Source organism: Castanea sativa, chromosome 4 (assembly GCF_040712315.1).
Source record: "Castanea sativa cultivar Marrone di Chiusa Pesio chromosome 4, ASM4071231v1".
In the NCBI taxonomy this organism is placed as follows: domain Eukaryota; kingdom Viridiplantae; phylum Streptophyta; class Magnoliopsida; order Fagales; family Fagaceae; genus Castanea; species Castanea sativa.
Genome location: NC_134016.1, coordinates 5,444,637 through 5,457,867, shown reverse-complemented (window position 1 = coordinate 5,457,867; position 13,231 = coordinate 5,444,637). Strand labels below are relative to the sequence as shown.

At 40.6% G+C, this 13,231-nt stretch overlaps 1 protein-coding gene across 1 annotated transcript; it reads left to right on the top strand.

The window, feature by feature from the left end:
- Positions 1-311: 311 nt before the first annotated feature.
- Positions 312-1,646, top strand: LOC142632351 (uncharacterized). Its single transcript, XM_075806780.1, has 2 exons — positions 312-912; positions 1,036-1,646. Exons 1-2 carry the CDS (start codon positions 312-314, stop codon positions 1,644-1,646), a joined length of 1,212 nt encoding a protein of 403 aa, XP_075662895.1.
- The last annotated feature ends 11,585 nt before the right edge of the window (positions 1,647-13,231 follow it).

The window sequence follows — 13,231 nt, the reverse complement described above, 5'->3', positions numbered from 1 at the left end:
AATTTCATTATTTTTCCAAATGCTCATTAACAAAGAGGAGAAAATATTTACAAAAAAAAAAAAAAAATGCATATAACACAGGCCCTAAAAAATGCAGGGGTTTGGTGTTCCTCTAGCCATAATTTCCAGAGTTTCTAGATGGTGATCTAAAACGCGTCAAGGAAAGACATGCTTAACTTGCAAAGAAATTCCCCTGTGCTATCCTGGTTCTTTCACTGAGATTTTCTTTGTTGCCCACGAACAACAATTTGGTTATATATTTGCTTTGATTCTTAACATCTCTAAGATTTGCTTTGGTTCATATATTCAATATGGGTCAGGCTAATATAACCCTTCCTATTTTCCTAGTTATTTTGGTTGCAAGCTCTGCCTTATCTGATTATCCTCCAAAAAACCCAGATATGATCTTGGGGGACAAACTGGATTCCCTGCCTTATTCAAGACTTGGCGAGGCAAGCAGTCCATGGCTGCTGCGCGTGCAATCAGATCTACCTGAACCAACCTTATCAATGCTTGTGGGTGGTAAGGGTGATGAAGATGCAGGCCTAGGCTTTCTAGAACAGCCTTTACTGCCATCAACGGCAATAGAGGCTAATGGTGGTGCTGCAGGAAGTGGAGGCGATGGAGATAGCAACCTGGGATCAAAGAAGGTTCTTCGCAGCCTGGTGATGATCATGCTGATTTTGCTGATGATCGTTGGAGAACTTGGTGTTCTTCCATCCAGAAAAGAAACACCTGCTGTTGATTCATGGGCAACCATGAGTTTACACCATTTGAGCTTCAAGGAGTATGATATATTGCAGTGTCTGGAAGGGAGCCCTGACCAGCATCCTAAAGTAGTTGTAGTTGGCCGTGTTGATAAAGGTAGTGGAAGAGGCAGTGGCACAGGTCAAGATGGAACCAAAAGATTCGGTGAGTCACGCTTCAAGTTACTCTCAATAATCTTCACTGATCTACTTATTTACCTACATCTACAACATTTATATTCTGATTCTAAAGATAGGCTTATTGAAGTTACTAATTGCTGTGTTGAAGCCAAAGGAGAGAGAAATGGTGAAGAGGAAAAGGAAAGTGGACGTGGAAGTGCGAGTGTTGGGAGAGATGAGGGCGGAGGAGGTGAAGGAGAAGGCAAAGGTGGAGAGACTGGTGGAGGAGTGGGTGGAGGGAGAGGCAGAGGCGGTGGAGGAGGTGGAGGTGGAGGTGGAGACGGAGACGGAGATGGAGATGGAGAAGGAGGCGGAGGCGGAGGTGGAGATGGAGGTGACGTCGAAGGCAGAGGTGGAGGTAGGAACCATAGACCACCTGTGAACATAAACAAACTAGCCATAATGTCCATCACAGTTGCAGCCCAAACATCTGCTTCTGTCATTGTTTTCCATTTCACTGGAAAATCTTGTTCCAACAAGGTCTTCCTAGTTTGTGTTGTGGTTGGTAACTTGGTGGGTTATCTTTGTTCCATCACTGCTGTCTTGCTAACCCATAGGAAGCCACGGATTGCTGGAGTTTTGGGACTAATAGGATCTACTGCTGCTGCCGCTGGGTTATTACTAATGATAGCTATGTTCCTCCCTAGCTATCTTGTTTGGATTGTTGGCATCGCTTGTCTTGCTTTGTTTTTCGTCGTTGCCTTGGCATTCAAATCATGACCAGACATTGATGTCAGGATCAGGATAGAGAATGCTACAAGCCTTAGCCTACAAGCACATTTATTTGTCATATTATGATCTATAGGTGAGAGTTCTAAGTTCTGACAGGTATTATATTGGTGATGTACTGATGTCAAGAGTAAATTCCTTTTGCTAGCTGAACAGTGAGAGCATCCAGGCCTGTTGCGAATTTGGTAGAGTTGTTCTTTTTCTTTCTATCGTTATTTCGGATTTCAATCTGTATGTTTTATAGTGAGCCTTACATTTAGTTTGGAGTACGTTATGTATTATTAAGGTCGATGGCTATATGTTTTATGACATTTTGCCATCATTTGCGGCGTAAGATCTAGGAATTGGATCTCTAAATAGGCCTAGCTTACTTTCGGGATTCAAATACAAAAAGTTGCTCAGTCCTTCCTCTTTTAAATCTTCCTTCATATTCTTCCCATGCACACAGAGATTCAAACCTCTAACTAACGCATCTTTTTCTCTGAATTTCTGGTTCTCAGGTATTCATTCCATCTCCATCTAACTCCTCTGAATTTCATTCGCTTTCCTTTTTTTTTTCTTTTTTTTTTTTTTAAATAAAAAAGTATTTGCTTTGGGGGATTGGTTTTCATGATCTAATGGATACTCATTGATTTATATATGGTTTAGTTTGTGCAGAATCAGATTGGGATCGGGCAGATAGGTTATATATATATAACCTAACACTCAAATTCAATTAACTGGGGTAAAGTAAAATTGAAGCAAATGGATTGTCTAAACTTTAGGAACTAAAATAGTTCATGTGAAATATTAAGGGACTAAAAGTGCTCAACCTTTAAACTTTAAGAACCAATAGCATATGACGAAGCACAAAATCACTTCGTCAGTATGTTCCTCATCGATGTTGATGGACGAGCTTGGTTACCTGTTCAGAACAAAAAAGGAGTAAGAATGAAAGACATTGGCCCCTCTGATGCTTAAGGATGTGTTTGGATACCACTTATTTTGCTGAAAACTAAAAACACTGTAGCAAAATAATTTTTAATGGTGTGAATAGTGTTGTAGAACCTATTTTTAATAAAAATTTTGCTGAAAAAAGAGGTTCTGGGTCCCGTGAACAATGCATGGGACCCATTGGAGAGTTGAAACACGCATCTTAAAAAGGAAAAAAAAAGAAAAAAAGAAAAAAAAGAAAGAAGCGAAAATGCAGACGCGTATGAATTCATCAGTATCCAAACGGATACTAAGTTAGATAATCTCTTTTTCTGCTTAAGATATCTATTGCGTATGCTGTGATATCAGATGTCAAAGAGACCACTTACTTGAGTTAGCTGGCTTTATATAACCAGTGCTCAAGTTAATGCACTTGTTTGTTGCACCTAAATGAATTACGGCATTGATGGCAATGAAGTCTCTCCTTAAATGGGGGTTTGTAATGCCTAGACAACTCATCAAGACTTTTGTAACAGCCTTTCTGCCACTACTCATTGCTAGCTGGTTTAGTGGAGTTATGTCTGCCTTTAATGTGTTCACAATCGTCTTTCTTAATGACGAGCATTTAATGTGCTTACGTTCGTCCATGGTAATGAACGACCATTTAATCACCGCTCCATCAGTTGCCCCTTTCATTCCTTTATCATCTAGATCTTGGACGAGAATAGGAATATGATTAGTTGTGACGGTTCGCATCTTCCAGTTTACCAAAATTCTTCTCTTGTAATAAATATGACATGACCTCTTCACTGGATGATGAACACGTGTCCCTGTTTTATTTGTGGTATGTGCGAAATTTTCTCAGTTTTGACATGCCTTAACTTCAGTTTTCCCTTATTTAGAAAGAATCATTTCTCTTCTTCTACCTTATTTTCTCTACGCTTGAAACTCTAAAGGATTTCAAACTCTTTCTCTTCTTGGTAAAGTCCCTCTTCCTCATTCTTTCTTGATGGTTGATTTTGATTTTGTTAGACAAGAGTGCCCCTCTATTTCTATTTTCTTTGCTAGATTAGGATTCTATCTTGAGTACTCTTCTGGTTGGCATCCCCAACCAGGTCTATTCGTGTCTCGTTTTACTGCTTTCAAACCTGTTTATTCACCCTTTATCCTTTGATTCACCATTCTTTGATTAAACACCATCTAGAGATGACCACCATAGAGTATAGAGGAGATGAAGTTAGGTCGAGCAAGTTAGAGATAGGGTTATCGTTAAATGCTGAATCCTTATGTAAGGAGGTTGACACGGCTGTGTCAAAACTGCCCTTGTCTTCTTCTTCTTCAACTCCTTTGCATGCTCTTTCTGAGTTTTGCTCTTTAAAAGGAAAACACTTGAAAGGTTTTAGAAAAATATTTCAATTCCCCAAAGGTACCACCATTCGCTTGCCCTGTTCTAGCTAAAAGGCTTGTAGTTTTGCCCATGATGAAGTGTGCTTTTATGAAGCTGCTTTTCTGTGTGGTCTTTGTTTTCCTGTCCATCCATTTATTATGCAACTTCTTTCTAATTCCAAATTGCCCCTAGTCAACTTGTCCCTAATGCCTGGAGAACGGTCATAAGTTGTATGTCGAATTGGATGTCTACCTGTGAAGGGGACATGATAACATTGAATGAATTTTTGTACTTATACTGTCTGAAACCTTCCACCCATTATGGGTATTTTGAGCTTTTACCCTGGGATAGAAAATCTAGGGTTGTCTCTAGGTTTCCTTCCTCCTTTCGTAACTAGAAATCACGATATTTTTTCATCTCTGAAACTGGCTGGGAAACTATGTTTGACGGCCTCTAGGGTGAAGTCCCAAGGTTATTGCAGAAATAGGAAGTTCCACCACTTGGTGCGTACTTTTTATCATTTTTCTTGATTTCTTCATCTAACATTTGTATGCATAACATTGCTTCTTTCTTGGTTTTGCCTGAGAAATTGAGGATTTTGATGACTTGGTTGACCCTTGTCATTTGTTTGATTGCTACCTTGGACCTGAACCTTCCTAGTATGTGTTAGAGAAAATTCATCGAGAAGAAAAAAGCAAGTTCATCTCTATAAGTCTTCTCATCATTTTGTATGATTACTCACCTTCCTCCTTTTATTAGCAGAGATGGCCACTAGGTATAGTAAGGAGAAGTGTGCCTACATTAGAGGGATGAAAAATGAGCCCCTGCCCCAGCTTGTCGTCAATCCGAAGAGGTGAAAGCTCCACGACATGAAAGGTGACACTGTGGTTTCCCCATTTATCCAAATTATCCCATCCTCTTCGAATCAGTCTCTTGAAGTTACGGTTTCTACTCCTCCCACCACTCGCTTGAAGGGAAAGAGCAAAGTTGGGAAGAGCATTTTGGATAATCTAGCTACAGCCCTTGGACAAGCTCATAATGTAATTACTGATGATGAGAACAAAGGTCTGATGTCCATTCCTTCCCATGAGCTGGTTAGTCGTCATATCCACAAGTTAGTGCAAGTATAACCCCTTTCTTCTTCTTCTTTTTTTTTTTTCTTTTTTTATCAATCTTATTGTAACCTTCTCTTTCTCTTTTTTTTTTTTTTTTTTTTTGAATTTTTCTTCAGGTTCTTGGAGAATCTTTATGCTTGACGACAAATTACCTCAGTAATGAAGAGAAGGTTGTGGTGGCTAACTCCAAGCTAGAGTTTGTTGAAGCGAAAAGTTCAAAATTGAGGAAGACCTGATCGAGGCTATGGACAAGACGAACAAGGGGAGAAGATCAAGGAACTTAGTGAAACCCTGAGAGTGGAGAAGATGCTCGTCGTTCAGAATGACAAGGAGATCCAGGCTACACTTTTGAAGACCGACGCTAAACAGGAGACGGTCATCCAACAGTTCACGAAATCTGAGCTTTCTTCTAACCTCCAATTCATCCAATATTTCAAAGGCTTCGAATTTCTGCGTAGGTGGACGATGAAGCATCAAAGTCTAGCCGTGGACTTCTCTAACCTTGACTTCGAAACTATTGACACTGAAATTCTTGGTAACGAGGCTAAGGAGCAGGAAGAAGCAACTGTTGTTGCTGCTGCTAGAGGGAAAGATGCTACCGTTGCTGAAGGAGCTGATCTAGGTCAGGGGGGCCGAGATTGTTGCTCCTTCTACTTAGTATGATTTACTCTATTTTCTGAACAATAGTTGCCTCTTTGTTTTGAGGTTTTTTTGTCTTTGTTTAAGAACATTAGTTACCTCTTTGTTTTGAGGTTTATACTTGACTGCTTTTGATTGCATACCTTGTTTGGTGATTTCTTTTTGAGTGTTTACCCTGGCTAAGCTTTTTGTTTATCAATGATTTCTCATATGATTAAAGCCTGCTTGCAGAAAAATTTACACCTTTGATCTTGATGTACTCTTGGCTCATAGAGTTTGTATCTTTGAGAGCTTTATTCATGAGCTACTTGGGAATTTTGCGTCTTGAACTTGCTTGTGTGGAGTTTTTTTGTCCAAGTGGTTCTTTATTCCCAGTTCTCTACAGAATTCCCTAAACTTGTTGCTGTCAAACTGTCGTCCATTATCAAAGATGATCACCCTCGGGATTCTAAACCTACAAACAATGTTCTTCCATACGAATTTTGTATTTTGGCCTTTGTGATTACTGCCAAAGGTTCTGCCTTGACCCATTTTGTGAAATAGTCAATAGCAATAACTAAGAACTTAACTTTCTTCTTACCTTATGGCAGTGGACCAACAATGTCGATTCCCCATGTTGAGAATGGCCATAGGGATGAGATATTCGTCAGGTGCTCTACTGGAACATGCTACACATTCCCAAACCACTGGCATTCGTCACACTTCTGAACGATCCCAACAACATCCTTCTACATGGTCAGCCAAAAATACCCTACTCGGACCACCTTCCCTCCCAGTGATCACAGACTTGAATGGTTTCCACAGATTCCTTCGTGGATTTCCCGTAACATATACATTGCATCCTCAGAGTCTAGGCACTTCAGGTAGGGTAGGGAAAACCCCCTTTTGTATAGTCCATCATTCAAGAGAGTGAATCTGGATCACTTGACTCTAACCTTTCTAGCCTCTGATGGGTCCAATGGGAGTCTCCCATCTTTGATATAAGCCAAGATTGGCTCCATCTAGTTGGTCGTGGATTGGACAAGAGATACATGCAACCCTTCTATGCTCGGGACGGTTTGCACTTCCATGTATAGCCCAAGTTTTCCTGTACTATTGTTGGACGAGGCCAACCTAGCCACTTCATCAACTTCTGAATTCTCCTGCCTTGGTACTTGGTCAATCCTAACATCATCAAAGTGGGAAATTAAACTGGTCAGTTTTAAGTACATTTTCATTCTGTCGTCCTTTGCTTCATACTCGTTGATTATCTGCCCCACAACTAACTTTGAATCTGTATTCAACTTCAAATTTCTGACTCCTAGAGCTTGCGTTATCCTCAAACTAGGGAGAACTTCCTCATACTCTGCTTCATTATTCGTTGCTGAGAACTGAAGCTAGACCCCATATTTTAGAACATCCTTCTTAAGAGAGAGGAGAAACATGCCTACACCCCCAACACCTGTGGCTGATGACCCATCTACATGTATTGTCCAGTACTCCGCCTTTGGGTCAGGATTTGTCATGGTGAACTTGGCAAAAAAGTCAACCAATGCTTGAGCTTTGATAGCAATCCATGGCTTGTACTCAATATCAAACTGGCTCAGCTCAATTGCCCATTAAACCATTCTCTCTACTACATCGGGTCTACTCATAGCTTTACGGATGGGCTGGTCCATCATGACTAGGATGGTATGACCTGCAAGTATGGACGAAGCTTTCTTGACGTGAAGATCAGGGAGAAATCCATCTTCTCTATCCGTGGGTATTTTGCCTTTGCTCCTTGGAAAGCCTAACTTGTGTAATAATCTGGCCACTAAACTTTGAGCTCTTCATAGATCAATGCTGAGCTGGCAGCCGTTTGTGACACAGCTAGGTAGAGAAACAAGTCTCCCCCTTCTATAGATGGGCTTAAGAGTGGTGGTATAGATAAATACTCCTTAAGGCTCTGGAAAGCAGCTTCACACGCTTTTGTCCAATAGAAGGCCTGCTTTAATGTTTTGAAAAAGGGGAGGTACCTATCTGTGGCTTTGGAGACATACCTATTCAAGGCTACTACCCAACCAGTCAGCCTTTACACCTCCTTCACATTTCTTAGTGAAGCCATGTCGAGCATGGCTTTAACTTTCTTCGGGTTGGCTTCGATTCCTTGCTGGGATACCATGAACCCAAGAAACTTGCCAAATGACACTTTAAATACACACTTCGTTGGATTTAGCCTCATCTGATATATCCTCAGAGGGTCAAAGGTTTTCTTGAGGTTGTCTAGATGGGAATCTACCATCTTGCTCTTAACGAGCATGTCATCCACATATACCTCCATATTCCACCCTATCTGTTTGCTAAATATCTGATTTACTAGCCTTTGGTAGGTAGCTCCTGCATTTTTGAGTCTAAATGGCATGACCTTGTAGCAGTATAGTCCCTGGCTGGTGACAAATACTATTTTTTCTGGTCTTCCTTGTTCATGCGAATCTAGTTATAACCTGAAAATGCATCCATGAAAGTTAGCAACTCATGACCAGCTGTGGAATCTATAAGCCGATCAATCCTGGGAAGAGGAAAACTTTCTTTTGGGCAAACGTTGTTGAGGTCTGTGAAATCCACACACATTCTCCATTTCCCATTGGACATTTTGACCATGAGGACATTAGCAAGCCATTTGAGATAGAAGACTTCTCGAATCAAAACTTCAGTTAACAGTTTTTCTACCTTTTCCATAATAGCTTCATTCCTCTTTGGAGCAAAGACCTAGCGTTTTTGCTGGACTGGCTTCTTTGTTGGATCAACATTCAAATAATGTTCTATCACCTTATCATCTATACTCGACATATCCACATGGGTCCATGCAAAAACGTCTAGATTTTCTTTTAGAAACTTTACTATCTTTCCTTTCATTGACGAGTTGAGTTCCCCACTACCTTGGTGACTTTCGAAGGATTTCCTTCCACCAGTTCTACATCCTCCAGTTCCTTGGTCAATTTCATGGGTTCTTCTTCCACCATCCAAGCATGATTCTCTTTGGAGGCTAATACTACCTGGTAACATTCTCGAGTTAGCAACTAGTCTCCACATATCTCCCTAATCCTATGAGGGGTTGGGAATTTCACTTTGAGAGAGTAAGTCAAGGTTGTAGCTTTAAGTCAGTTTAGTGTGGGTCATCCAAGGATCACATTGTATGATGAGGGGCAATCGATGACCAAAAAGTCCACCTATTTCGTTATCTGTGCAGTTTGTGTCCCCGTTATGACCGAAAGTGAAATGATGCCCTTCAGATAAATACAGTCTCCGCTAAAACTGACCAAAGGTGACTCGAAGGGTTGAAGCCTTTTAAGGTTAAGCCTTAACTGTTGGTAGGCCATCATGTACATGATGTCTGCTGAGCTTCCATTATCAACTAACACCCTCATGGTGTTGAATCCTTCTATTGTCAACATAATGATGAGTGGATCATTGTGTGGCTAATGTCGTCCTCACCGGAACGACGGTACTTTGTAGAAAGGTGCTTAATGTGGACGTTATTGATCTGTCTTTGGTATACCATTCTTAAGGACTTGTATGACCCTCTAGTTACCGGTCCTCTTGCGATCATCCTTATTTTCCCCACTGCCTGCTTTGGGTGATCTCATTCGTCATCTTTATAATCGTCATGGGACTTGTCTTCGGCCTTTGACCGAGATTGATGGTCTCTCTTGATAAACTTCTGAAGTTTCCCCCTCTGGATTAACTCTTCAATATGTTCTTTCAAATCATGACACTCATCAATGTAATTGATAGACCAAAAACGTATTGACCCCTTGTGATAACTTAATTGATTAATTAGCTAAGTTTATTAATTAATCAAATTAACATGCAAGTACGTGGTAGCATAAATAAATCACCAATAAACTAAAGTGCAGCGGAAAAAAAAATTGACGTGGTGATTTTTTTATGAATGAGGAAAACCAACACGGCGAAAACCCCACTAGGTGATTTTAAAGTCACCACTCCCAAGAATCCACTTTATCAAAACACGCGATTACAAGTAATTGAATCCTAGTACCTTATACCAACCTACAATTGAACTCTTACCCCAATACCCAATTGGACTTGTTCTGTAGTGACAATCTCTCCTTGTATTGTACGGCTCTCAATACGTGACTAACCAATTGCGTGGATCTCAGTATGCGACTTCAATCACCAACTAGAGAAAGATTGTTGGCTGCAAAGTTCTACAGTTCATCACACGATGAAGATCGAGAAGCTCCTTGGTTACAAAACCCTACGGTGTACAAACGCAACAACTTCTTCACAAGAAAGATGAACTAGGGCAAACTAGGTCTCCGGTTACAATTTGCTCTTGTGCAATTGTGCTCTTGGCTATGTGTAACCTGTTACAGCCCTTAAAATAATCTTTATATATGTTTAGGATTGTGAGAAAAAAAAGCCCAAACATACAATCACAGATTGGATGAAAAATAGACTCAAAAATCTGAGTTTCTTAAACCTCGACAGATACCCTAGCTGTTCAAGTCTTCAAGTCTGAGCCACAGGCTAGAACAGCTCTTCAAGTCTCGATAGATGCTAGCTGTCGAGCTTTTATGAACAAAACTTTTCACACTTGAATCTTGGACAAACTTGCATGGCTTTAATACTTGGACTTGAAACAAAGTTCCTTGAAGTATTAAACACATCCTAGATCTACCCAATTACAAGTAAAGTGCCTTTTGTCAAAGGATTAGCCAATTACATAAAATGTTGACATATGTTCCTAACATCAAATCACATATGTCCTAACAGTAATGACCATGATCCTTATGGAAGCGGCAATACTTCTTCAGGTCTCACTTTTAGAAGATGAGCTCAACGGCTTCAGCCATTTTAAGCCCAATTCATCCTTGATTTGCATTAAAATCTTATCTGTAGGCATCACTAGTGGAGTGAAGTTCATCTTTTTCTTTGGAGCCTCCGGGTTACACTTGTTAGACTTGGTCTTCGAGGAGTGATCTTTCCAGTCTTTCTTCTTATGCTAGGAGTCACTGGCTTCTTCCTTCTTTCGTTTGCTAGTCAAACCCTTTGCAGTTAGGGCATCTTCCCCATTCATATACTTTTGAGCCTTAAATAGCAAATCTGTCATGGGGGTTGGTGGTGTCTTTCCTAGTGAAAAGACGAGATCAGGATTGTTTAGCCCAACTTGGAAGGTCATCATGATAACCTGATCATCAGCTTCATCAATCTCGAGAACAACCTCATTAAAATGCTTAACATACTCCCTCAAGTTTTCTCCTTCCTGCTACTTTATAGTCAATAAGCAAGAGGTAGTCCTTTTATGGCTTTGACCCCCAATGAAGTGTCGGACAAACGAGTCGCTCAACTTCTCAAAGTTTGTAATTGACAATGCTGGCAGTTTGCTAAACCAGACCCTTGCAGCTCCTCTAAGGGCGGCCAGGTAGGATTTGCATATTACCTCGTCAGGAGTTTGTTGGAGGCTCAAGATTGTCTTGAAAGCCCCTATATGGCGAAGGGGGTCTTTAGTGCTATCGTATAATTCCAGCTACGGAAGGTAGAACATAGGTGGTAAAGAGCATTCTAGAACACTGGTGGTGAAAGGTGAGTCTGTCCTTTTGAGCATACCATCGAGGTTCATGGCTATCTTTCCCTTTATTGCGTTCTTCACCTCATCTAGTTCTCTCCTCAAACTTTTTATCATCTAGTCATTACCGTGTGTCAACTGCTCAGTGTGCTCGAAAGTGTCCCTTCCTTTGCTATTTTTAGGTATGTTAACTTTGTCGTCATTCTGGCTACAGTTTCGCTGAAGGGAAGTATTTCTACATTCAGGATGTGTCCATTACTTCAAGTCTTCATTCTGTTTCATTAGCTCCTACACATTAGCGGTCAACACTTGGATTTACTGAGCCATTACCATTAGATCTAGAGGTGCTGTCGTAGTTGAATCCATTGGTCTTAAGGAACTTTTTCGATAGAGATACAATGACTTACATCGTGTTCCCACAGATGGCGCCAAACTGATGAAGCACAAAATCACCTCGTCAGTATGCTCTTCATCGATGTCAATGTCGATAGACAAGCCTGGTTACCTATTGAGAACAAAAAGGAGTAAGAATGAAAGACATCAAGATGGTGTTAGCCAAAGGCCTTCTGAAGCTTAAGTTAGATAATCTCTCTTTCTGCTTAAGAATCTATTGCGTATGCTGTGATATCAAATGCTAATGAGACCACATGCTTGAGTTAGCTGGCTTTATATAACCAGTACTCGAGTTAATGCACTTGTCCGTTGAACCTGAATGAGTTATGGCATTGATGGCAATGAAGTCTCTCCTTAAATGGGGGTTTGTAACGCCCAGGCGGCTCATCAAGACTTTTGTAACAGCCCTTCTGCTATTACTCATTGCTATCTAGTTTAGCGGAGTTGTTTCTGCCTTTAATGTGTTCACAATCGTCTTTCTTAATGACGAGCATTTAATGTGCTTATAGTCGTTCATGGTAACAGACGACCATTTAATCACCGTTCCATTTGCATTTAAAAAAAAAGAAAAAAAGAAGATGAGATCATCCTATCAAATACACAAAATAAATACAACATACAAATCAAGAGAAGTTTTCATCTTGGAGTGCATGTGTTCCTGGGAGGGACAAGTAAAAACCAAAATTTCACTTGTAGAAAGTGACACGTCCAAGTTAGATGACCATCTATTAGGGGTGGCAAAATCTGACACGACTCACGAACCCAACACGACTAACCTGTTTATAAACAGGTCATGGCTTGAGGCTAAATGAGTTCGGGTCATATTCGGGTCGACACGTCTGACCCGTTTACTAAATAGGTCGTGTTCATGTTTAACATGTGAACCCGTTTGACCCGTTTGACCCAATTAACTTATAAATGTAATTTTACCAGTTTACCCTTATAAACCTAGGTATATAAGCTTACCCATTCTCTTATTCTCCTCCCTCACTACTACCAGATCTTAGTCACGCCTTTCTCACTCTGTCTCTTCGCTTTTATATCAGCCTTAACTCTCTGTCTTTTCTTCTTCTCCTCAATACTCCAACCGCTCCTCTTTCTTATCTACAGATTCTACATTATTTAAAATCAAAGCTCTAGTCGTCCCCATGTCTCTCAACCCTCTACTCTATCTTCCCTTCAAATCCCTAACTGCCTCCACTACCATCTCTTCTCCTCAAAACCGTAGCTACCTCTCTACTCTCTCTTCTCCTTCACGGGTTCACAGCTTCACTAGTTCACTTCTTTCTTCAGCTTTCAACTGACGAATCCACTTGCAAGGTATGTGAAAAAAATAGAGTGAATGGTTCTATCATTGCCAAAAGCTCAAGCCTTAGACATTAGATCTGTCATTGCTAGATCAGCTTGCTTAGGAAGAGAACTGAAATGGGAGGGGAGAATTGTTTGGTTCTATTTTTTGTAAGAGAGACTGAGACGTGAGGTTCTCATAAAGGAAAAACAAAAAAGAGACAGAAGTGGGGAGGGAGATGAACTGATAAGATAAGAGAGTTGTGGTGTGTTTGTGTTATCTGTTTGGGGA